This window comes from Ostrinia furnacalis, unplaced genomic scaffold (genome assembly GCF_004193835.3).
Source record: "Ostrinia furnacalis isolate ACB-3 unplaced genomic scaffold, ASM419383v2 OfSCF3116, whole genome shotgun sequence".
Taxonomy (NCBI): Eukaryota; Metazoa; Arthropoda; class Insecta; order Lepidoptera; family Crambidae; genus Ostrinia; species Ostrinia furnacalis.
The window spans coordinates 122,080-147,043 of NW_021133355.1; the positions used below are offsets into that span (position 1 = coordinate 122,080).

At 35.6% G+C, this 24,964-nt stretch overlaps 2 protein-coding genes and 1 long non-coding RNA gene across 4 annotated transcripts in view; 2 read left to right on the forward strand and 1 right to left on the reverse strand.

The window, feature by feature from the left end:
• ken (zinc finger and BTB domain-containing ken and barbie protein) overlaps nt 1-2,957 on the forward strand; it is a 30,511-nt gene extending 27,554 nt beyond the window's left edge. The window contains exon 5 of the mRNA XM_028310795.1: nt 1-2,957. Within this exon, the coding sequence (XP_028166596.1) occupies nt 1-930 (930 nt within the window). The 3' untranslated portion in view covers nt 931-2,957.
• LOC114357269 (uncharacterized) lies at nt 2,632-5,598 on the reverse strand. The gene is made up of 2 exons (XR_003656287.1): nt 5,520-5,598; nt 2,632-3,395 (listed from the first exon to the last, which is right to left on the reverse strand). It is a non-coding gene; the product is annotated as an uncharacterized LOC114357269 (long non-coding RNA).
• Nucleotides 5,050-24,964, forward strand: part of LOC114357268 (uncharacterized) — a 25,128-nt gene continuing 5,213 nt past the window's right edge. Inside the window, exons 1-5 of one of the 2 annotated variants that reach the window (XM_028310796.1) lie at nt 5,050-5,110; nt 13,035-13,198; nt 19,012-19,169; nt 19,616-19,800; nt 20,133-20,377. In XM_028310796.1, coding sequence (XP_028166597.1) covers nt 13,118-13,198; nt 19,012-19,169; nt 19,616-19,800; nt 20,133-20,377 — 669 coding nt within the window. In that variant the 5' untranslated portion in view covers nt 5,050-5,110; nt 13,035-13,117. Of the gene's footprint in view, nt 5,111-7,005; nt 7,069-13,034; nt 13,199-19,011; nt 19,170-19,615; nt 19,801-20,132; nt 20,378-24,964 lie in introns of those variants that run through there. The other variant, XM_028310798.1, reaches the window with a different exon arrangement.

Sequence of the window (24,964 nt, forward strand, 5' to 3'; positions counted from 1 at the left end):
AACATCGGTCGGAGAAGGTCTACATCGTCAAGTCAAGATGATCAGCCACAAGAAACAGTATACAGAAGACAACTACTAAATGATCGATTAGGCCGAGGAATTGAGAGAGCTAAGCGAAAATCACATTACTTAGAGCCCCCAGAGTTAGATCTACGGACTGTCAAATTAGAAGATTATGCACATCTCAAACCACCTGACCAGGATTTGATGTCGCTTGTTCAGACCTCGCCCGAAAACTATGTTGTCACCCCTCACAGAAAACGAAGACCCGGCTTCCATAATTCACCGTCCCAGAACCCTCCATTTGTATCGTTTGCCCCGAGTTACTTGGAAGAAATTGCAAACTTACGGTACCCACAAGGACCCGCCGGCGCAGCCGCTGTCGCGAGCGCGCGACTCGCAGCCTTACACCCGCTGAGTGCGTCAGCTCCACCGTACTTACCGGAGCGAAGTGCCACTCCACCCACAGCGACACACGAAGAACACCACAAATACAGACCACCCAGCGCTGGATCATGGAGTCCCTGGCTGTGTCCGCCTCAAATGAGCGCTGACGAAGCGCCGTCATCAGAACATGACCAGGGCTCCAGCAAGCAGGCACCAGTGCGAGAATACCGCTGTGAGTATTGTGGAAAGCAATTCGGTATGTCGTGGAATCTCAAGACGCATCTTCGAGTTCACACCGGCGAAAAACCATTCGCCTGTCGACTGTGCGTCGCTATGTTCAAACAGAAGGCCCATCTGCTGAAACATCTTTGTTCGGTGCATCGGAATGTGATATCGTCGAGCGAGAATGACGGGCGGACTAACACGCCCGGTCGCTTCAACTGCTGTTTCTGCCAACTCACGTTCGAGGCCCTTCCAGAGCTCATCAGGCATCTGTCGGGGCCTCACAACAGTTTGCTACTCAGCAAAAACCTGCATGAATGACGCACGCCTATTTGACGCGCACTCTCGCGTAACTTTGGACTATGAAAACTTCTCTCAATTTGAGAGTTCAATTGTGATATGTTCGTAAGAAGGTTATAATGTAAGTGCCTAGTTTTAAGACATGTGATCGCAGAGCGATACTCATAGGGAATCATCCGCAGGAGCGGCGGGTGCGATATTGATTACTAATTTAAAAATCACATGTTTGCCGAATGGGTCCAAATTGTTATAATTTGTTTAAAAATTATAATCCGGGACCAATAACTTCCAAGATAGTATTTATTTGAAAGATGTATTTCATTAGGGTAAATATTATTTAAAAAGCCACCGACACATTAATTCCTTAAGCATAGAAAATAGACACAAATTGTCGATGAAAAGTTGCGAAAAAAGGCCGAAGCCTAAATACATGTCACCTAAACTACCTCCTAATTTAAATCAGTATCTTGATGAAACTTCGGTGACGTTCGAATAGGTTTTGGGATTGATTACGTACTTTCTTTGCTGGAAGTATGCAGTCAATGATTCTAGTCAGAATTGGAACTAGTAATGGTATATCACTACATACGTAATTGTTGTAATAACCACAGTGATTAATTGGTAGTTTAATATTTATTTAGATTTTTGTATATTTTATCCATTTAAAAATATAGAAAACGTACGTAGCAATTATATGATTTATACTCCTCTACTCAAACATCTTGCTTGTTCCAACGTGGTATTATCTGACTTTAATTTCGCAGCTTTTTAAAGACACTAAACAATCTCAATATTAGGTTTTATCAATTTATGTAATTCTAAAGTTAATGAAAATGTGTTCGTTTTATTATATTTACATTTATGTCTCTAAATCCTTTCATTCGTTTGAACTGTTATTCGCAATGTAGAAGCACCAAAGATTTGTAAAGCATTGAAGATGTTTTGGTGTTACAATTAAGAGAAATTAAAGGGACCTGAAATGATTATGATTTGTTAAACTTAACTTAGGTACCAATTTATAATCTCATCTCTAGTTACTAACTCATTATTTTCTGTAACAACTCTTATAATTCCACTACGAACAATTCGTACGAAACTTGAATATACTTTATCTATTTTTGGATTAATTTACTGTTAAGTATTACCACTTTACATATTTTTGGACAACTCTATGGCTTCCTTATGAAATTTTGAATTATTTTTCGATGTCACTTTTGAACACTTATTGTGGCCAGTTATATTAAAACTATTTTTATAATGAAGGCTGGATGTGAGATAGTTATACAGAACATTGATATTATGATGAGAGCTTCTTTACGTAAAATTTATTCCAAACATGTAACGTTGATTGGAACAAATTTTGCTTTTCCGTAATACTCATTTTGTTTCATGTCCGGGGATATAATACATGCATGTATTCCATTATAATTGAACCATTTGCATAGGTTCTAATTGTTTTGCAATGATATCTGTTACAATGCAATGTTTGCTATTAACTCTTATACTATTTCGATGATAAAAACTAAAGTTACCAACAATTTGTTCAAAACTTAGAGTAAATATAAATTCGAATGCTTTAATATAATTTCTTTGAATGTTACCTATCTACCTGATACTTTTTTGGCGTCGTGTATTTGACGTATTTTTAAAAAATGGGGGAACAATTTAATTTTAAGAATTGTGATTTTGTGGTAACATTAGATTATTTTATGTGATAATGTCTGTACTATAAGTAGGCACTGAGAACGCAGTCTTCCATCGCGTTTTCCATTTTCGATGTGTTTTTCGTGTAAATAAAATTTAGTGTTAAGGAATGATGCATGACAAAATTTACCCATTGTATCCGAAAATACTGCCTACAAACCAACGGAGATCTTACACTCGAACAAATAATTATATTTTTGCGTCGTCTTATTCACTTTGAGTACATTTATTAATGTGATATTACGGCGTAAGCCAAATTGCCTTAAAATCAATGCAAATAACTCAATTGTATTTTCATGTTTATTTTTTTCGGATTGTCATTGCTCATTCATTTCGAGGAATTTTACAGAAACTTAGTGGCAACATAATAATTTTAGATGCCAAACAAATAAAAAAATATCTTATTATTAAGAAATTTTTAAACTTTTACATTTTGTACGCTCGTAATATGCGATGAGAAGTCGAAAAAAGTAAATCTAAAAAATACGCACTAATTCGAATTACTTTTATTCTAAATCATGACGTTGTTAAGAATTAATGTAAATAATAAATAGTTTATAAGTTAACTATAAAAAGCTTAACTTTATCTTGTTGAACTTGAATATTGATTTTCTCTGTTAATTGTAAATTAAAATTTATTTTATAAGTTTTCACTTAGTGTACAATTTTTTGTAGATACTGTTTAGAACATTAACATTCTGTAAAAATGTGTTCTTACCGTAGTAAATTAAATAACGAAAATATTTTAGTTACCCACAAAACTTGTTTATTTATTCAGACACCTTTAGGAATTTAATATCGTTATCATAACATTTTAAAAAGTAACCACTTGATCAAAGTGGCTATAAAGCTGAAGCAATCGTCAAGCTTAATAAATTTTCTTATTGAACTTTTAAGTGTTTAGTGCCCGTTTTCTCACCATCAATCCCTAATTTTTTAGTGACCCTTATGAAAACAAAATTCCTGTTAAGAGTTACCATAGAGGTCGCTTAAAAATTAGGGATTGAAGTGGACGTAATAATCCTAAAAACGTAGAGCTAAAAGGGTACTAGAGAAACCTTCATGTTTCTAAAAGAGAAGTAACGATAGTTAATCCTAATTTATGACTGATAAATTACGGCTAATTAGACTAAAAGAAGACCCTTATAATAAATCACCTCGGTACATGAGAATTGAGAATAGGTACAAACAAATCTAAAGGGAGTAGTCGTGAAAGAGTAACAAACATCCATCCAGACATCCAAACTTTCGCATTTATAATATCAGTAATAATATAGTAATATTTGTCGTTACTCGATGATTCTTAGCACCTGCCAGGATCGGTCTTCGTGGAAATCCTTGGGGGAGGCTTTTGTCCAGCAGTGGACGTCTTTCGGCTGAAACGAACGAACGAACGAATAGTATTTGAGGGCGTAAGACGTAAGTGGACTATATTTTTAGCGCTACCCATTGACGCATAGTTATTTTATAAGTCCAAATATAGCATGTTTCAAATAACTCTACGATTAAAACAAATCTTTACTTTCCAATGACTCTACTACATCTAATCTTATCTTATCATACCCTAAGCTAGGGCCTTTCTTTCTATCACGAAACAGAAATGTATGGTCGCAAATCTATCTGAATGTATGACAGATTGTTTTTTAATGGGACAGGAGGCAAACGAACAGACAGATCATCGGATACAGCGCCCCTAGCGTCTACTTTCAAGGATTAAAATGTGCATAGATTTTTGACGCACTCGCTAGCGCACTCATGGTAGGTACCTAAGAACGCTGGTCCTCTCATTAGTTTTTCTTCTCTAGGGAAAAATGTTGAATATTTTTAGTGGTAGGTATTGGCAAAAAATAAGTGTTGTATGATGTTTGAGGTGGTTAATTTTAAAACCATAAAAAAATATTTCAGACATAGTCACAGGCGTCCACTAGTATAACTTAAAAACAATCCTAGTTAACGCTTCTAGTCTAGACGCTGAAGGCCAATGATAACAATGTAATAAACATTCGGACGCTATCTAAAGTTATGTGCAACTGTAATTCAAATGCACAGTTGCATTGCATGGGGAATATAAAGTGTATCATTAGATAAGCTTGAGGAAGAGTAGCCAAGATTGGAGAGAAAAATAAAAAACTGGCTAAGTGTGAGTCGGTTTCGATTAAGGGTTCCGTATCTTTCTATCCTATAAGACTAGCTGTGTCAGCATTAAATTATAGTGGGAATTTTAATGCACACTCTGTGTACTTGTTTCGAGAATCTGTCAAATTATGTGTCATTTTCGAATTAGCACATGCAAAACTTTTTTAGTCAAAAAAAATTTACCTTACACGCATAAATACTTATTTCATCACGCGTAAGTAAGTAAATATTTCAACTTAGACAAATCCAAGGGCAGCATCAGCCCCTCAAATCTCATTACGTTAATTTGATGTCAGAAGGAAGCCGTATCTGCGTGTGGGGTTGACACTGCGACTGGCACTGTGACCTAAGCACTGAACAGGTGAGTGTCGTTACCTACATTTAAATAAACATCAATCTCTTCATTTTATTCCTATCATTAGTAAACAATCATCATGACCATCTAATGTCCAGACCCCTTAGAAAGTAGACGACAGCACGTTACATTATCCATTTTTGTAGCGATATAGCACTTATTACAACTAAGGCCCGATTCGACCAAACTTTTATCTGAGAATAACTCCTGTACTACCTCTAGCTTGAACAACTTTCGTCTTCGAATCGTTTGCGTATTTGACAAAATTCCATACTCAAGTATTAATCCTTCGAATTAAACGATAATGTGACAATTTTGATACTCAAAATAAGTTTCGTGCAACCATTTCTCATACTAAGTTCACTTTACGACACGTTCACAAGGCTGTACGGTACCTCTAGTACGNTTCAGACACCTTTAGGAATTTAATATCGTTATCATAACATTTCAAAAAGTAACCACTTGATCAAAGTGGCTATAAAGCTGAAGCAATCATCAAGCTTAATAAATTTTCTTATTGAACTTTTAAGTGTTTGATGCCCGTTTTCTCACCATCAATCCCAAAATTTTTAGTGACCCTTATGAAAACAAAATTCCTGTTAAGAGTTATCATAGAGGTCGCTTAAAAATTAGGGATTGAAGTAGACGTAATAATCCCAAAACGTAGAGCTAAAAGGGTACTACTGAATCAGACCTTCATGTTCTTAAAAGAGAAGTACCGATAGTTACTCCTATTTTATGGCTGATAAATTAAGGCTAATTAGACTAAAAGAAGACCCCTATAATAAATCACCTCGCTACATGAAAATTGAGAATAGGTACAAACAAATCTAAAGGGAGTAATTTTCAGAAAGCTTCAGTTAAAATTTATAAATCAATTATAATATTTGAGGGCGTAAGGGGACTATCTTTTTAGCGCTACCCATTGACGCATAGTTATTTTATAAGTCCAAATATACCTTGTTTCAAATACGATTAAAACAAATCTTTACTTTCCAATGACTCTACTACCTACATCTAATCTACCCATACCCTAAGCTAGGGCCTTTCTTTCTATCACGAAACAGAAATGTATGGTCGCAAATCTATCTGAATGTATGACAGATTGTTTTTTTTTGATGGGACAGGAGGTAAACCACCACACGGATCATCGGATACAGCGCCCCTAGCGTCTACTTTCAAGGATTAAAATGATCATAGATTTTTGACGCACTCGCTAGCGCACTCATGGTACCTAAGAACGCTGGTCCTCTCATTGGTTTTTCTTCTCTAGAGAAAAAATATTGAATAGTTTTAGTGGTAGTTGTTGGTAAAAAATTAGTGTTTAATGGTGTTTGAGGTGGTTAATTTTAAAACCATAAAAAAAATATTTCAGACATAGTCACAGGGGTCCACTAGTATAACTTAAAAACAATCTTAGTTAACGCTTCTAGTTTAGACGCTGAAGGCCATTGATAGCAATGTAATAAACATTCGGACGCTATCTAAAGTTATGTGCAACTGTAATTCAAATGCACAGTTGCATTGCATAGGGAATATATAGTTGCATTGCATAAAGTATATCATTAGATAAGCTTGAAGAAGAGTAAGACAAAAAGATTGGAGAGAAATATTCGATTCGATTAAGGCTTCCGTATCTTTCTATCCTATAAGACTAGCTGTGTCAGCATTAAATTATAGTGGGAATTTTAATGCACACTCTGTGTACTTGTTTCGAGAATCTGTCAAATTATGTGTCATTTTCGAATTAGCACATGTAAAACTTTTTTAGTCAAAAAAAAATTACCTTACACGCATAAATACTTATTTCATCACGCGTAAGTAAGTAAATATTTCAACTTAGACAAATCCAAGGGCAGCATCAGCCACTCAAATCTCATTACGTTAATTTGATGTCAGAAGGAAGCCGTATCTGCGTGTACGGTTGACACTGCGACTGGCACTGTGACCTAAACACTGGACAGGTGAGTGTCGTTACCTACATTTAAATAAACATCAATCTCTTCATTTTATTCCTATCATTAGTAAACAATCATCATGACCATCTAATGTCCAGACCCCTTAGAAAGTAGACGACAGCACGTTAGATTATCCATTTTTGTAGCGATATAGCACTTATTACAACTAAGGCCCGATTCGACCAAACTTTTATCTGAGAATAACTCCTGTACTACCTCTAGCATGAACAACTTTCGTCTTCGAATCGTTTGCGTATTTGACAAAATTCCATACTCAAGTATTAATCCTTCGAATTAAACGATAATGTGACAATTTTGATACTCAAAATAAGTTTCGTGCAACCATTTCTCATACTAAGTTCACTTTACGACACGTTCACAAGGCTGTACGGCAAGCACAAAAAACTTTCGAGTTCGAATCGTTTGTTTATTCGAATCGCCATCAAAAGTTTTAGTACGAAAACTACAACAGCGCCGTTGTGAACATGTCGCAAAGTGAACTTGTATGAGAAAGGTAGTATAAGGTTGCACGAAACTTATTTGAGAATCAAAATTGTCACGTTATCGTTTAAATCGAAGGTTGAGTGTCGAATTTTATCGAATACGCAAACGATTCGAAGACGAAAGTTGTTCATGCTAAAGGTACTGGCACATTGACAGTTTCAGTACATTAGAAATAATGTCAAACTGACGATTTATTCTGAGATTGATATTTACTTTTGTTTTGTCGAATCCACCCTAAATAAGGTGCCCCGGTGCTTACTTTGATGCTCTGTCATATACGTGGCAGTTTTAATTCCAAAACCACTTTGCTTCGGCTTTTATACAAAGTTATACTTCGTTAAGTCTATCATCAGTTCAAGTATTAGTCACCATGGCCATGGTATTCTTCAAAATTGGATAGCCTGACATGCTGTCCGTGTCGATACGTGATATACCCAATNGAGGCGGTATGTCTTTTCTGAACATCCTTATAACGTAAGAACTGGCCGCCTTGTTTCCGCTTGCCGTCCTGGAGTTCAGAAAAAAAAATTCGTTTCGAGAGTGAGCGCTCACTTTGTGAGTGTCTCTTTCCAATGGAATAGATTTAGATTAGGAAATCTAGTGAGTCTATCACCAGTTCAAGTATTAGTCACCATGGCCATGGCACGGTAATAATATCATACAGTATTGTAACTTCATATAAACCGACGAAACGCGAGCTTTCCTTCGAATTTCAAATCTCGGGACGTGGTCGAAATCCAAAAGTTAGGGGTGTCGTGAATGTGCCGAACGGACGTCGATGGTCTAGTCACAGAGCACGTAATAGTGTTGAAAATGACTTAAGGTGATTGAATTTGACTGACCGTCATTTACGATCTTTGTCAAAAACTAGTCATTAACTGTCAGAAATTGTCATTTTCAGTCAGTTTGATTTGAAATGAAAATTTTATATTGTATAAAACCATTTTTTGCCAACGATTTCGCCCGCCTGAAATTAAAGTAACAGGTCATTAAGTACTCATTATGATTAGTAGATTCAAAATTATTTTAGTATATTTTTTTTAATTAGTAGATTTAATCACAAAACAACACGCATTTTTATCCTATTCCATTCACAAAGTATTTTGTTTGTCTAAGGGCTGGTTTTTCAATCCTCGGATAACTTTTAACTGAAGAATAATTTTGGCACAATGACAGTTTTAGTATGGGAAATATGTCAAAATGACAAGGTTATTCTTCAGTTAAAATATATCTGACGATTGAAAAATCAGCCGTAAATAAAAAAAAATTACAATCACAAAACTAAATAGAAATTCTAAGTAGAATTAGAATGGGTACTGTAGGTAAGCAGCCCTATCGCATGTTGTCATACCGTGACGTACCGCGGGGCTGTTGACATTTTTTTCAAAAATTATGGCCGAGTTGGAATACTGTATAGATAGTATTACCGTGGCCATGGTATTCTTCAAAATTGGATAGCTTGACATGCTGTCCGTGTCGATACGTGATATACTTACCCAATTAAAATCACGTATTTTTTGTCAAGTGGCAATAACTAAATATTTACTAAATAAAATAGCAGGTAAATACAAATAGTATACAAAGTAACACAGCGGTATATGAAGGCCGTCATATTGATTGAATTCTGAAGTACAGCAAGAGATTTAAAAGCGCACCCAAGATAAAATTAGCTTTGTCCCGATTTTCCCAAATCAAAAGTACTAATTTGACTTCGATCACACCATGACACTCTTAATAAACTTAAAAACTACAGGATATTATCTGTGCTACAGGTTATAATGTTATTATTTAGACCATTGTCGAGCAGACTGTCTATTTTTAGTAAGCAAAAACCCGCGTTAAATATTCATGAAAACGCTGCTTTTAAATATGTTTTGCACTCTACTGTACATGTTCTGAAATATTGGAACATGGCTATGATTAGTAACAATTACAAGGAATGCTACTGAGAAAAATTGGCCACGCGCAGTGTAGGGTTCCGTAGTTGTCCGTCGTTACCACAATGTATTTCAGAAGCAAGCAATTACTTCATCTAAACAAACTCACTTTTCATATTTTCTTCTAAGGATTTTTTACTGGTTACGTTTTTATAATACATGAGTGAAATGACTATTACTCTTAAACTAACTGATGTATCTTAACCGTTATAGTTTTCTTTGAAAGTTCATGAAAAGCAGTATTATTAAGAATTTTTCCAGATTTTTCAAGCCAACAGTTTAGTTTTTAGAGGCGGGGGACGCCCTACTCGATCAAAAATTGGCACTTTATACTTTAATAATTTGCAAACAGATCGCTAAATGGAAAAATAGTCTTAGAAACCCCTAAGCCATTTCTATCCAACGATATCCCACACGATGAGGTAGAAGATGAAAAAATCCCTACTTTCATGTAGGCAGTTCTACCCAAATATTTTTTTTTTTTCAAAATTTTATTTTACCCTTTTGGCGGCGTCATTAATATACATACCTCCACAAAATTACAGCTCCCTAGTGCCAATAGTTTCCAAGCAAAACCTCGGTCAGACAGACAGACATATCGAAACTATAAGGGTTCCTTGTCAGGACTACGGAACCCCAAAAAATGCATCGACTTAAACTGTAATGCGTTCCTAAAGTCTAGTTCAAAAACAAAATTCCTTTATTTGTATAGACTATTAAAAATAGTGCTTACAAATCGTCAAATATTACAATAAAAATAAAAGACTAATAGAATCTTTAAAGTTTTGCTCTTATGGAGCTTTCACATTCATGTCTCATAATCTTTTTGCCCTACAAGCGCTTCGAGACCAACATTTGACAAGTGCTGAGAAAAAACGCCGCAACAAACTAAGTCACTACTGTCTGCCGGTTAAAATAAATAGAAATGATATCTAGTAGTTATACCTAGTTATACATACTCATAATAAAGAAAAGTCCAAACCTACTAAAAAGGCTGTTTATTTTTATTAGAAAACTGTCGAGATTTCATTATTTCTTATCTTCAACAATCATATTATTTTCTAGTGCTTAAATTCTTCAAACTGCCTCTACCGTGAAACTAAAAACAAGTCTAGGTTTAACTATTCAAGTGGACATGTCCTCCCATTTGTAGACACTTAGCAACGCTATCTTACCATCGCAAAAATCTAGACACGATGCTTTCTACATTTTTCAACGCTTACAGAAACGATAAAGACATCATCTATTTACAAAATGTTTCGACTGCAAGAAGTTGAGAACACGTAGTGAAATGTGAAATTATGATACTTGTAATTTTATCAAAATCAAAATAATCTAGTTTCTATAGACAAGTGTAAAAAGTGTAAGAGACGTTACTATGAGTTTAAAAAAGAACCTATAATGTTCTGGCGCAGTCGGGTAAAAATGTGGTAAAGTAATCATTAACAATAATTCAATAAAATCTCAAAAGAAATAAGATATTTACGCAAATAGATCAACTTTACCAAAAGGCGACTAAAAGTCAAGAAACGCCTGCATCTTAGCAATGTGCATAGAAACAACACCGTTAGCGCATCGCTTTAGTACTTACTTAAACAGCCATGCCCATTTCAGTCTTACACCAGCAAATAGGTATGTTAATGCTATCATCGCCTCTGCGATTCCTAGAGTTTTTATTGCTGGCAAGAATTCAAATATGATCGCCTCTAATAAAACCCAAGTACTTAAATGGAAAATCGTTCTACGAAGAAACAAGCTCTTTTGATACTGAAAATTATAACTAAACACATGGCTACGGGTTGGAGATCGCAGTTTAAAAGATTGATATTTGTCAGAGAGCGCTGCTGCCCGTTCTCTGTTTGATGTGTAGTCCCTAAGTCGCCTCTTACGACACCCGCGGGAAGACCCGCCTGCCAAGCGTGGGGATTATGGCAAAACCCTCCACTGTAGTGGAGGAGGCTCATAGTCCAGTAGTGGACTGTAAAGGGCTGTTGATGATGATGATGACATGGCTACGAGATAGTACATGCGCTGGTAATCAAAATAATTATATTATTACCATATAATTACTGTTTACTCTTTAATATAAACATTAATTTTGTTACGGTGTAAGCAAAAATTGACAAGGTGACATAAGATTAGTATCTAATCTTCTACTAGCTGAGAACTGTCATAAATGTCATAGCAACCGACACAAATTATATGCTGTTACTACTGCAGATTTATATTAGTAAGCAATAAGTATTATAAATTACGAGCACAGCATAGAGTTAAAGCAAATATAATAGAGTTTAGCAAAGATCCAGAAAAGTTCTAAATTGAACGTAAGCAAGACGAATCCCTAAAACAATCCATTCCTATATAGGGCAGCATAGATGCTTTCAAAAATAGACATAACCATAATTAGATACATACAAAGTAAATTACAAGTGCGGGCTAGGCAAGCAATTTAGTTCTTGCAGCGGTATAAAAATAGAAAAGGTAGAAAATAAAATGGCAACCCGGGGAACCGGTAAGTGGGCAGATGGGGACCTACATCTTTTTGCCTTGCCATTTACGGAGGCGAGCTGGGAACATTCCACTCTTGCTTGCGTTAACCATTATGTAGAAATAACTAATTGCGATTATGTATGTCTGTGAAAAGTTTCTAGACGGCTATGCTATGAAGAATGATTTGGGATACACTACATACGCTACGGAACACTTCGAATGCTTAACACCTGTTTGCTTATTTCAAATCGTCTGTCAGAGATGCCTAGACTCCGGTATCTAAACTTATACCATTTGATTTCGTTTCATTTCAACGGAATTATTAATCAAATAAAGTACGTAGATGTCTAGATCAATTTCATTCAAACTGAAAAAAAGTAATGAGAAGTTGCATAATGTGTAAGCCTTAAATAAGCACACAATAGTGCCAGTTTTAATTTGTGATTATCCATTAATATAAGTTGAATAGTTGAATAATGTATTTGTATTATTGGTATAGTAAATAATTTGTGTTACTTGTAAGGATATCACGTCACCGAGAACATAGAATGTATTCATGTGTTCTCAAGACGTATGAAAGTCCTTAGCAAATTCTGAAATCAGTGCATGGACAGACAAATGAAACTTTTAAGCTGATACCTATTTAAAAATTGTTTATTTGCCACATATCATAAAACACAAATACATTTTGTGCAAAAACAATACTGTGTAACGAATATTACATCGCATCTGAAACATCTTAAGCTAACGAGAAGAACATCTCATAAAATGTGTAAATAAATTACCCTGTCTACAACTTTAACTGGTGTTAATTACAGTAAATCCTGGTGCTAATTTCCCCACAAACATCACGTCCCACGTAAACCTAACACTGAAACGCCCAGCAAATATCATACACATCCAGAAAAACTTCCCACCAAACAAAGCGTCCCATTAACGCACACATGCGCGCTCCTAACAAGGCCTGCAAAATTCATTACGGGTTTGACGGCCATAATAAATCAGCCTAGGTTCGCTAGATAAAGTCCCTAAGGTGTGCAGGACCGGTTGCACGACGAGGGTTTATAAGCGGGAGTCGGGAGCCGTGTGAGCATTCCCGTGTCGTCAGCCCTCCAGAGATCACCATGTGGCGGTTGTCCGTTCTCTGCCTGCTAGCCAGTGCGTCTGCACAAATCCCCTCGCTGGGATGGTGCCCAGACTTTCAGGTGAGTGCTTAATTACTTATTTCTATTATCAAATAAAATACTTTTCTAGAATTTCTATTNCTTCTATTTGCTGTTTATTGTACATTTTATTGTGTTTTGGGATGAATCGAAAATGGACAGCTGTCTAAATTACAAGTCAAGTCTTTATCCAATATCACATACGACGTGATAAAAATTGATATCTTTTCAATTTTTTGCTCTTAAATTCGTCAAAGGGTCATTTATTGAGCAGTAATATCTCAAAATTCATAAAATAGGAGGGTGATATGCTTCTGAAACTTAGATGCCACCGTTATTGCAAATGAAGCAATAAATAAGTTACCGGATTGCCGGTGGCAATTAGAATAAGGTACATTTATTTGAGTAAAGTTTTCTTTTCGAGTCCCAAAAGTTGCCCTAACAGTTTGATACCACACTGTTATTAGCAATAGAATCGCCACTAGAAATCTCCTGTCTATACCTGTCGCCATCAACACAAGGTATAAACCTAGACAAGCTAATGAAGAGAGTAACCTAAGTTCATAAAATTAACTGACAAAGCCAATCAGAGTTGGAGTTGGATGTGTGAACTGAATTGATGTGTTTTGTTTATACAAGACCATAGACGCTTACAATCAGAAATTTCTTTCAAAATTTCAAAAACAAAAGAAATAAGATAGCTAATAATCCCGTGCAATTATAATATCGATGCATATCGAGACGTAATGAGCAGCCTTGAACCACCTTGACCGTTGTTACGGCGGTTGTATAACTTATTACGAGTTGCGCGGGCGCAGAGACAACGCAGACCGGTCGCGGGTCATTAACACGGACCACCGGGCCACTCTCGCTTTCAATCATTCATGATCATCTGGGCCATCGGTATTAATCGGTAGCATATGATTATTGCAAAAACGGACGTTGGGTTATCGAGTTGACGAAGAGAGCCCGAATCTGCATTATATTTCCTATAAGCATCAAATAATTTGTCAATTTTATGAATTAAGCCATTTTAGGTAGATATTTGTTACGAGCATCTGTCCGAAATTAAAATAGAAATACTAGAATAAAAATAGGAAAGACTTTATTGACACAGTAAGTTACAGTAACGTATAAAAGAAAAACAATGGTAGATCAGTATCTACCAGCTCAGTCGCTACTGTGCCTAGCATACGGACAGATTATGATATTTTATTATAGAAAATTCATCAAGAAAATTCGAGTAGATGTTAGAAAGATCAAATTAATATAGGCCACAAAGGAGATATCGTACAAATTGTCCCAATTTGTTTTGTATTTTTAAGCCCCCTTACCAACAGCAAATTCTTTCCACAGCCTATGGTGAACTTCAACATGAACCGCTTCCTCGGGACATGGTTCGAAGTGGAGCGGTACTTCACCGTCAGCGAGCTGGGCACCCGATGCGTTGCCACCAACTACATCAGCACCCCTGAGGGCAGGATCCTGGTCTCCAACGAAATCACCAACTACATGTTAGTATAGTCAAGGGTTTGAGTTTCGATTATCATTTTAAAAATTTCTAGAAAATTTACAAAATCTTTTAGGGCATCCGTGCACCCGCGCAAGTTTATGGCCCTTAAACTTGAAAATACAAAAGCAATAAGTAGGTAGTTTAATGACATTTCACTTTCATAACAGCAGCTGTGATCAACAAACCTCGGGTTGCAAAAATAACAAACTGCTTAAATTCTGCCAAACTCCAGGCAAAAGCTTTAGTTTTAGCAGGTTTAGTTACAGTTACGGTTGAAGTTGAGGTGGTGCAACTTAGCCTTAGTTTATTACGGGTTACACCGCCTATAATCTTTTTTAAAGAGTTTGTTGAATAATTCATTGCAGAATTAAAATAAAATGCACTGAAAAGACTGTCTAAATATAAAATTAATAAATCTTTGTCTTGCCACAGCACTGGCTTGAAGAGACTGATGGAGGGACACATCCAAATGGTGGGCCGCGAGGGCGAGGGCCGCTTCATGGTGAAGTACTCCTCTCTGCCCCTGCCCTACGACTATGAGTATAGCATCCTGGATACTGACTACGACAGCTACGCCGTCATGTGGTCCTGCAGCGGTCTTGGGCCCGTTCATACACGTGAGGACTTCATTATTATTGATACCATACAACAGCTTAATTTTCAGTTTAAATCTTATTATTTTCCACAAAAGACAGTCTATAGAATGCTGCATCTAAATTCATTTGCATCTAACTAGACCACGGTTTACTTTTGATTAATATTTCAGTTAGAATGGATCATGGACCAATGCTTAAATAACCTAAAACTTTTGACTCTGAGATGGAAACAGATGTAAACCCAGCGCGTGAAATTAATAACAATGTTACACATGTTGCTACAAATTTCAGATACTACAGCATTCAGTCAGGGAACAAAACTAAAATATTGATCATCATTACAGAGAGTGCTTGGCTGCTGACCCGCGACAGGCTCCCATCGCTCATGACGATGCAGAAGGCCTACGCCGTTCTCGACCGCTTCAAGATCTCCAGAGCCTTCTTCGTCAAGACCAACCAGGCTGACTGCACCGTCTTGCCCGACCCTATCGCTGACCCCAATTATGAAGAGGGCAAGAAAATCGACGTCATCGAGAAGAGCGCTGGCGTCGTTGTCGATAACGTGAAGAAAGTCGAAAGCCCTGTTGAGGTATTTATTTCAAGAAAGAATCAAATGTTACATTACCTAACTAGCAAGGTGGTAATTTCCACATGGCAAAAAAAAATATTGGATAAAGTTTTCCACTTTTACTTTTGGTACATAACATGAATGTTTTGAAGTTTCTGCAGTTCAAAATCTATATTTTGAATTTCACAATTTTCTTGCATTCATTTTTCTTACAAACATTACTAATACGTAAAACCTTACTACGTTTTCTCTTTGCAGAAGGTAGTTGTCCCTGAAGTTGTAAAGCCTGAGGTGCCACAAGAAAGATCTGCAATACCCGAGCCAGCTGTGGACGACGCCAAGCCCCTGCAAGTGCCCGAACTCATCATGTCCGAGTCCGAAAAGAAAGAAGAAGCAGTCGAACAACCAGTATTGAAACTGGACGCACCAGAGAAACCCGTGGAATCCGAAATGAAGGAAAAAGAGGCAGAGCTTCCTCAGAGGCAGGCAGAGGCTCAGTAAATACAGTTACATTGGAATGGTACAATGGTAGTCATAGATTGTGATCAAAAGTGTGACGATTTAAATACTGTACACGATAGGGCTATTTGACCAAATAAGTAACGCACGAGGCAAGAAACACCGATGTTTGAGCGCCTGTGGGCGCATACAGCATCGAATTAGTTTTAGATGCACGATAGTCACTACAATTGTAATAAATCTCGAAGTCAACTCTCAAATAAATTAATAAGAAATAATGCGTATTATTTTATTTTCAACACCCGTTCCCTAACTCCGAATATGGGGTTTAATTTTACCATCACTTATCTACGAAATATAGCTTACAAGTAGGCAATTTATAAATTGGTCGACTATTTAGTTCGTTCGTTCGTTTCAGCCAAATGACGTCCACTGCCTGCTGGACAAAGGCCTCCCCCAAGGTTTTCCACAATGAACGGTCTACTATTTAGTTCCACAACGACTATTCGCCTGCCTCTTAATCGCACTAAAATTTCGTCAAAAGCACAAGGATTTTTTTTAGCTGTTTACAATAATCTAATCCTACTAAATGGACCGACGATCTGGTAAAGGTCGCGGAAAGAGCCTGGATGCGGGCAGTGCAGAAAACTTTGAGGGAGGTCTTTGTCCAGCAGTGGACGTCATTTGGCTGAAACGAACGAACGAACAATAATGTAACTTGCTTAGTTTCATGTACCTACCTAAAGTTGATTTAACACAAGAAAAACAAAAGGCAATGATGCTTACAAATTACAAATTAGGCATATAATTACGAGTATGCTTATACCTAATTAGTGCTCCAAATATAACACTGTATCTATTGCACTTAGCTGTTCCAAACTCTGTCCTAATTTATTTAAGACTAATGACAATTCCGAATTACCAGCTACTATTTTTACTGCAGAAGATAAGACACAAATAGTATCCAAACAAACTCTTACGACACCTACGCTAATACTACAATAATAAGATACTAAGTATACACACATAAACGAGTATACTACTAACCAAAACTATAATTTTATTATTTTAATAAACAACTTGAAAAAATCGAACTGCCTCTCTCGAACCCACGACGTTTGAGAAGTGACTCTATTCGCTAAGAAATTTTAATAACGAATTTTATTATTGTTTTTAATTAAATAATAAGCCAAATAAATCAGGAAATATTACAAGTTTTCTAAGAACCACTATAAACATTTGTCAAAAACACCCAATTTTGTATTTATTACAAAAAAACATTAAATTATTTTCCGAAGCAAAAGGATCGGGTCTGATTATATTGGTCAGGCTGTTACTGAGCACCCACTCCCGGCCGCTATCCCACTNTTTCTATTTGCTATGTTTATTGTACATTTTGTTGTGTTTTGGGATGAATCGAAAATAGACAACTGTCTAAATTACTGGTCAAGTCTTTATCCAATATCACATACGACGTGATAAAAATTGATATCTTTTCAATTCTTTGCTCTTAAATTCGTCAAAGGGTATCATTTATTGAGCAGTAATATCTCAAAATTCATAAAATAGGAGGGTGATATGCTTCTGAAACTTAGAAGCCGCTGTTATTGCAAATGAAGCAATAAATAAGTTAACAGACTGCCGGTGGCAATTAGAATAAAGTGTATTTTGAGTAGACTTTTCTTTTCAAGTCCCAAAAGTTGCCTTAACAGTTTGATACCACACTGTTATTAGCAATAGAATCGCTACTACAAATCTCCTGTCTATACTTGTCAGCATCAACACACCTAGACAAGCTAATAAAGTGGGAAACCTAAGTTCATAAAATAAACTGACAAAGCCAATCAGAGTTGGAGTTAAATGTTAAGACTAACTAAATCGATGTGTTTTGTTTATACAAGACAATAGACGCTTACAAACGGAAATTTCTTTCAAGATGTTAAAAACAAAATAAATAAGATAGCTAATAATCCCGTGCAATTATAATATCGATGCATATCGAGACGTAATGAGCAGCCTTGAACCACCTTGACCGTTGTTACGGCGGTTGTATAACTTATTACGAGTTGCGCGGGCGCAGAGACAACGCAGACCGGTCGCGGGTCATTAACACGGACCACCGGGCCACTCTCGCTTTCAATCATTCATGATCATCTGGGCCATCGGTATTAATCGGTAGCATATGATTATTGCAAAAACGGACGTTGGGTTATCGAGTGGATGATGAAGAGAGCAAATCTGTCTGATATTTCCTTTAGACATTAAAGCCATGACTTAATCTGTTAATTTTAGGGATGAAGTCACTGTAAAATTTGATATGAGCATATATGTCTGCTTAGCACACATCAAAAACAATGATATTATCAGAAAAATCAAGTATATGGAAGATTTAAGGGTCGTTGGTTGCACATGGGTTTCACACCACGACCACCGGCGTTAACGCCGCCACACGAAAATTTATGAAAAAACGCCGGTGGCGGCGTGAAGCCCATGTGCGGCGACCCTGATAGGCAAGAAAGAGATGACCAATGACTATAGTATACAAACTGTGTCTAAAAAAGCACTACAGCTTTCTCTATCTAGCTATAGGATCTACGAGTACATTCTGGCTACACAGAAGTTGCAGCGGTAGGAACGATAGGTGGGAATAATCCCGTGTAAACTATTAAATTCTTTTGTGTTTTTGTGCCTTTATATCAACAGAAAATTCTTTCCACAGCCTATGGTGAACTTCAACATGAACCGCTTCCTCGGGACATGGTTTGAAGTGGAGCGGTACTTCACCGTCAGCGAGCTGGGCACCCGATGCGTCGCCACCAACTACATCAGCACCCCTGAGGGCAGGATCCTGGTCTCCAACGAAATCACCAACTACATGTTAGTATAGTCGAGTATTTGAGTTTCTATTGTGTCGTTAATCATTTTAAGAAATTCTAGAATTCTTTTAGTTACTATTTATTACAAAATCGTTTAGCGCCTCTGTGCATCAGCGTTTTAGCGGAGGCCCATAAACTTGAAAAGACAAAAACAATAAGTAATTTGAATGACATTTCACTTTCTTGACTGTGAATTTATCAACAAACCTTGGGTTGCACTAATAATAAACGTCAAATTTCTTTGTCAGAAATCCAGGCAAAAGCACCGGTTATAGTTACAGTTACGTTTCAAGTCAAAGTTGTGCTACTTAGGCTTAGTTTATTACGGGTTACACTACTGCTTACAATATTTGTTAAAGAGTTTGTTGATTAAATCATTACAGAATTAAAATAAAATACACTGTAAAGACTGTTTAAAATTATAAAATTAATTCATCTTTGCCACAGCACTGGCTTGAAGAGACTGATGGAGGGACACATCCAAATGGTGGGCCGCGAGGGCGAGGGCCGCTTCATGGTGAAGTACTCCTCTCTGCCCCTGCCCTACGACTATGAGTATAGCATCCTGGATACTGACTACGACAGCTACGCCGTCATGTGGTCTTGCAGCGGTCTTGGGCCCGTTCATACACGTGAGGACTTCATTATTATTGAAACCATACATTATTGACAGCTTAATTTTCAGTTTAAATCTTATTATTTCCCACAAAAGACAGTCTATAGAATGCTGCATTTAAATTCATTTGCATCTAACTAGACCACGGTTTACTTTTGATTAATATTTCAGTTAGAAAGGATCATGGACCAATGCTTAAAAAGCAACCTTACACGTTTGACTCTGAGATGGAAACAGATGTAAAACCAGCGCGTGAAATTAATAACAATGTTACACATGTCGCTACATATTTCAGATACTACAGCATTTAGTCAGGGAACAAAACTAAAATATTGACCAACATTACAGAGAGCGCTTGGCTGCTAACCCGCGACAGGCTCCCATCGCTCATGACGATGCAGAAGGCCTACGCCGTTCTCGACCGCTTCAAGATCTCCAGAGCCTTCTTCGTCAAGACCAACCAGGCTGACTGCACCGTCTTGCCCGACCCTATCGCTGACCCCAACTATGAAGAGGGCAAGAAAATTGACGTCATCGAGAAGAGCGCTGGCGTCGTTGTCGATAACGTGAAGAAAGTCGAAAGCCCTGTTGAGGTATTTATTTCAAGAAATAGTCAAAGATTAGATTAGATTACCTACTTACTAGTAAGGTGGTCTATTTTCCACATGCCAAAAAAAATTTTACTTTTGGTGCATAACTTGAATGTTTTGAAGTTCCTGCAACTTGTATTTTGAATTTCCAAAATAATGTTTTCAATGAGTGCCCTTGTGTATCTTTATTTTGTTGCATTTTTAGGGTTCCGTACCTTAAAAGGAAAAAACGGAACCCTTATAGGATCACTTTNATTCATTTCTTAAAAACGTAAAAAAATATGTTTGAAAAACATTTATACCACATTTTGTAATTTTTTCATACGAATATAGTATAAAACAAAAAATAAGAAGAAAAATCCTCCACAAGCATTACGAAGCGACGATGACGCCCTCTATGCATAAATTGCCGAACTATGAGCTATCAACATTATCGGTGCCATGAACAGCACAGACTTTGTGGTTGGTTCACAATTTATCAAGATGACCGATAGTAGTGAAGAAAGTCGTGCAACCAAATAAAATAACATTTCAATAACTACTGATGCAACCTTAATAAACGCAATGAATAAAAATCATTCAAAATAAAATAAATAGTAGGTATTTCGCTGCGACAAATAGGTAAAACAACAGGTAAAACTAATTGATGAGGCAAACGTATGCTTGTGCAATTAAAATACAAAATAAGGATCTATTTATGAGAGTAAAAAGCAGAATTAGAATAAAATATACAAAATACGTCAAAAAACTTAAGAAACCGTTTATTAGCAAACTTAAAAGAATCAAAATGCAAAATTTCTTTCTACACGAGATAAAAAAAAGTAGAATTAATTTATCCATTTCCAAAATTACGAGTTACATAATCACCACTCCCTTTAAAAATAACAAAATACGGAACGAGAGTAAAATTTAAATTTTGAAGTTTGCTTGACCTCATTCTCGCGAAAAATGATCCAAAATATACCTTTTTTTAATACAGGGCTGGGTTGTAATTTAGATTTCAAGGGACACAATTTATACAAAACTAAAAAAAAGGAAGAAAAACCCATAAACAATAAAAACTAAAATAAGGTGGATCCACGACAACTTAAAATAAAAAACTATATTATATGTGTAAATATTTGAATCTCGATAGTACACCAAACAAAACCCATAGTGCCTAGCAACTTCGGAATAAGTTTCAAAAGGATTAATCTGAATAAAAAAACCATCGGAAAACTATTTTCTGCATTAGTAGGTTAGGTAGATCATTTAGTTTTTATGTAACCTAATTTTCTTCATCTTCTGCTTATCTAATTTCCTCCAAATGAATAAAACATGCGACAAAATAACAATTTAAACGAATTGAACCGTCATCCGGATGGATTTAGATGCGATTGTTAGCACTATACACGTATTAGTCATAATTTGATATAAGGCCTCCATCTACGAAGTTAGGTGTAGATTTGAATGGACCACAGTCAGTGAAGGCCGTAACCACGATTCGACGCGCTACCGAAATACTGAGTTTATATGTGGTTATATTCTGCAGAATCACAAATCATCTAAAGGTCAGTGCCGTATAATCACAACAAATTAAAAATATTGGGAATTTTTCAAATATTCGATCGATATAGATATGAGATTCAGGAAATATTCAATTGAGAAGTAACTCTAGTTCATTCTATAACTTGGGACTAACAATGCTAATAATTTAGTAGTTCTTCTGATTTTCCTTCCAAACAGTTTGGTTGCAATTTATTTTTAATAGCGTAGAGGCGTTTTTAAAATGGGACACGAATATTATTACAACAACATCGATATAGATATGAGATTCAGGAAATATTCAATTGAGAAGTAACTCTAGTTCATTCTATAACTTGGGACTAACAATGCTAATAATTTAGTAGTTCTTCTGATTTTCCTTCCAAACAGTTTGGTTGCAATTTATTTTTTAATAGCGTAGAGGCGTTTTTAAAATGGGACACGAATATTATTACTATCTATGTAGTTAAAACTTTTGAATTTAATATATTTAATACACAATAACTACTGCATTATTACTCGTACCTACAAGGTTGACAACTATAAGTATGTATATTATTAAACTATGCTAAACTACAAGTTTTATGGTGTGTTGGAAAATTTTAATTACAAATTAATTTTGCACCTCCTTCTGATCAAATTAATACAAATACAGGAAGTGGACAAATCACACATTAATTACCTTAATGTGTAAATCTTTTTTGGCCATTACTAATTTTGCTCTCTGAATAGATCAGAGTTTCAAAAGCTTTTAAGTGGAAATTATTTTTCTTAAGTATTTACTCTACTTACTACTTTTATTATTTCAGAAATACAAGTACCAAAGTACTTTCCAAATATTTTATTATTTTGGAAAATTAATTAAACAAGTCTGATATTTTTGTTTATCCCAAAATTTTTAACTTGTTGGTAACTTTGGGTTACATTTTTAAAACTCGTTAACGAATCGCACTGTATTACGTTTATTATATATCAAACTGCAGATCTTTTCACTGTATGTTTCTGGAAGTCTTTAAAAATGTACATAATATTGTATTCTCATTGATGGTCAGTTCCAGTACATAACAATTTATCAATTGTGATGAAAGTCAGACGAAGTCAGTATAAAGCAAATGTGTCAACTTATTGCTTTTCATTAAATACATGAGGCAGTATTTATTTTGAGATTGTAAAAACACCTACCCATGTCCTTAAACAATTTTCATAAGATATCTATTTTATGAGTAAAAAGGTAGGCTCACAAGATTAATTTATATCGTCGCAACAAGCAAAAGATAGGTCTTGACTTACTTAAATTATCTAGCTTATTGTTTTTGTTCGTTCGTTCGTTGTTGTATTGTTATTGTGCCGTGTTATTGTCCGTGGACAATTTTTGGATTTTGAAACTTTTGAAATTGCGTATTGACAAATAGAAAATTAAATATCATTGTGCTCCTCACAATTGTCAGCATTAACAAGGTATAATAATGTTGCTAATGACCTCCCTATATTATTATTAATGGCTTGATGTGGTGCTTCAATCACTTTGTCCATCTACCAACTAAATTTTAACCTAAACTACTTGATGAGATTAAAAATAGTGGCTTCCAGAAACCAAGTCTCAAAAGAAGAATTAAGAGAATTAAAAGCTAAACGACGTAAGTCCGAAACCGAGTATCTGCGAGTATTGTCTGCGTAAGAAATACAGAATTATTTTTTAAATATAAGGCTGGGTTGCACTATCTTACTTTAACTTTGACAAACGTCAAAAATATGTCAAATTCCATACAAAAACCACCGGTTATCGTTATAGTTACGGTCAAACTTAGGTGGTGCAACTCAGCCTAAGAGTGCTAAGAGTTCCTTTTTTGCCTCGCAGTTTTCTTGTAAGTAAGAAAGTACTTAAATAGACACTTATCTTGTAGTTTTATTATGCTAAACATTATTAAAAAATAGGTTACCCAAATTCAGTAATTTGTTAGTCGGTGTTTATCTGTNAAATCTCTGCCTTGGAATAATTAATTTACAATTTGCATTATAATCTCTACTTTAGTAAACCAATATTAGACAAGTTTAATTTTGTTTCCGGCAAAAAAGTTACACAACGGTGTAAAAAACATCTCATTAGCATTTTTCTATCAATTAAGTACAATTATTATTTGCATTTCACACATTATCATTATACCTAGTCTGAATTAGTTTTTTTTTTCACTTGAACCAGTAAATTGTGCGTGTGTCACTTATTAACCGACTTCAACAAAAAGGAGAAGATTCTCAAATCGGTTGGTATTTTTTCAATACCAAAAACACAACAAGTGGGATGTCTGGGAGCAAAAATGTCAATGAGTAAGTAATTAGCATTGCTGAGTTTTTGAACTTTGTAAAAAAACTTAGATTAACTTAACTTTTAGTTAGACTATTCATCATTTTGAACTGGCATCTTTATCTGGGATACTGTTTTACTACTCTTGAGTGTGTTTGTCAATTAAAACTAGGCCATGGACAAAGAAGATTTTAACTGTAGGTACGTTTTATATGTACATATAACTTCCTCAAAACATTTTATGAAACGTCCTAACTGTAGGTATTTATATTTTTATTATGTATGTACACAGCTTAGTTGACCTCTTCCCAAGGTACTATTTTACAGCCTTTATCTACTGGATTAAAATGACATGTACTATCTTAAATTGCGACCAACGGCACATCAAGTTTAACACTGTCTTCTTATGTTAGTTCTTATAGGTGCGAACAATGTTAAGGCTGACGTACAAGCGACAGTAATAAACAAAACTTTAAAATATTGAACCAAGTAATTGGCAAGTCTGATTCACAAGTTTTCAGATATGCAACAAACAAACAAACTTTATAGTCACCTTGACAATCTTATTTATCATGATATTAGATAACTTGTCATTGTAAAAGTATGTGCCTGCATGAAGTAATAATTAAAAACAATTTTAATAATACTAGGGCTCGTAAACTTCAGCACTCAAATTACGGCAAAAATTATATGTTGTAACTTGATTAAGTACCTATACCATTATCATAGATTTTTTTCAGTTTTTACAGATTATATTAAATATA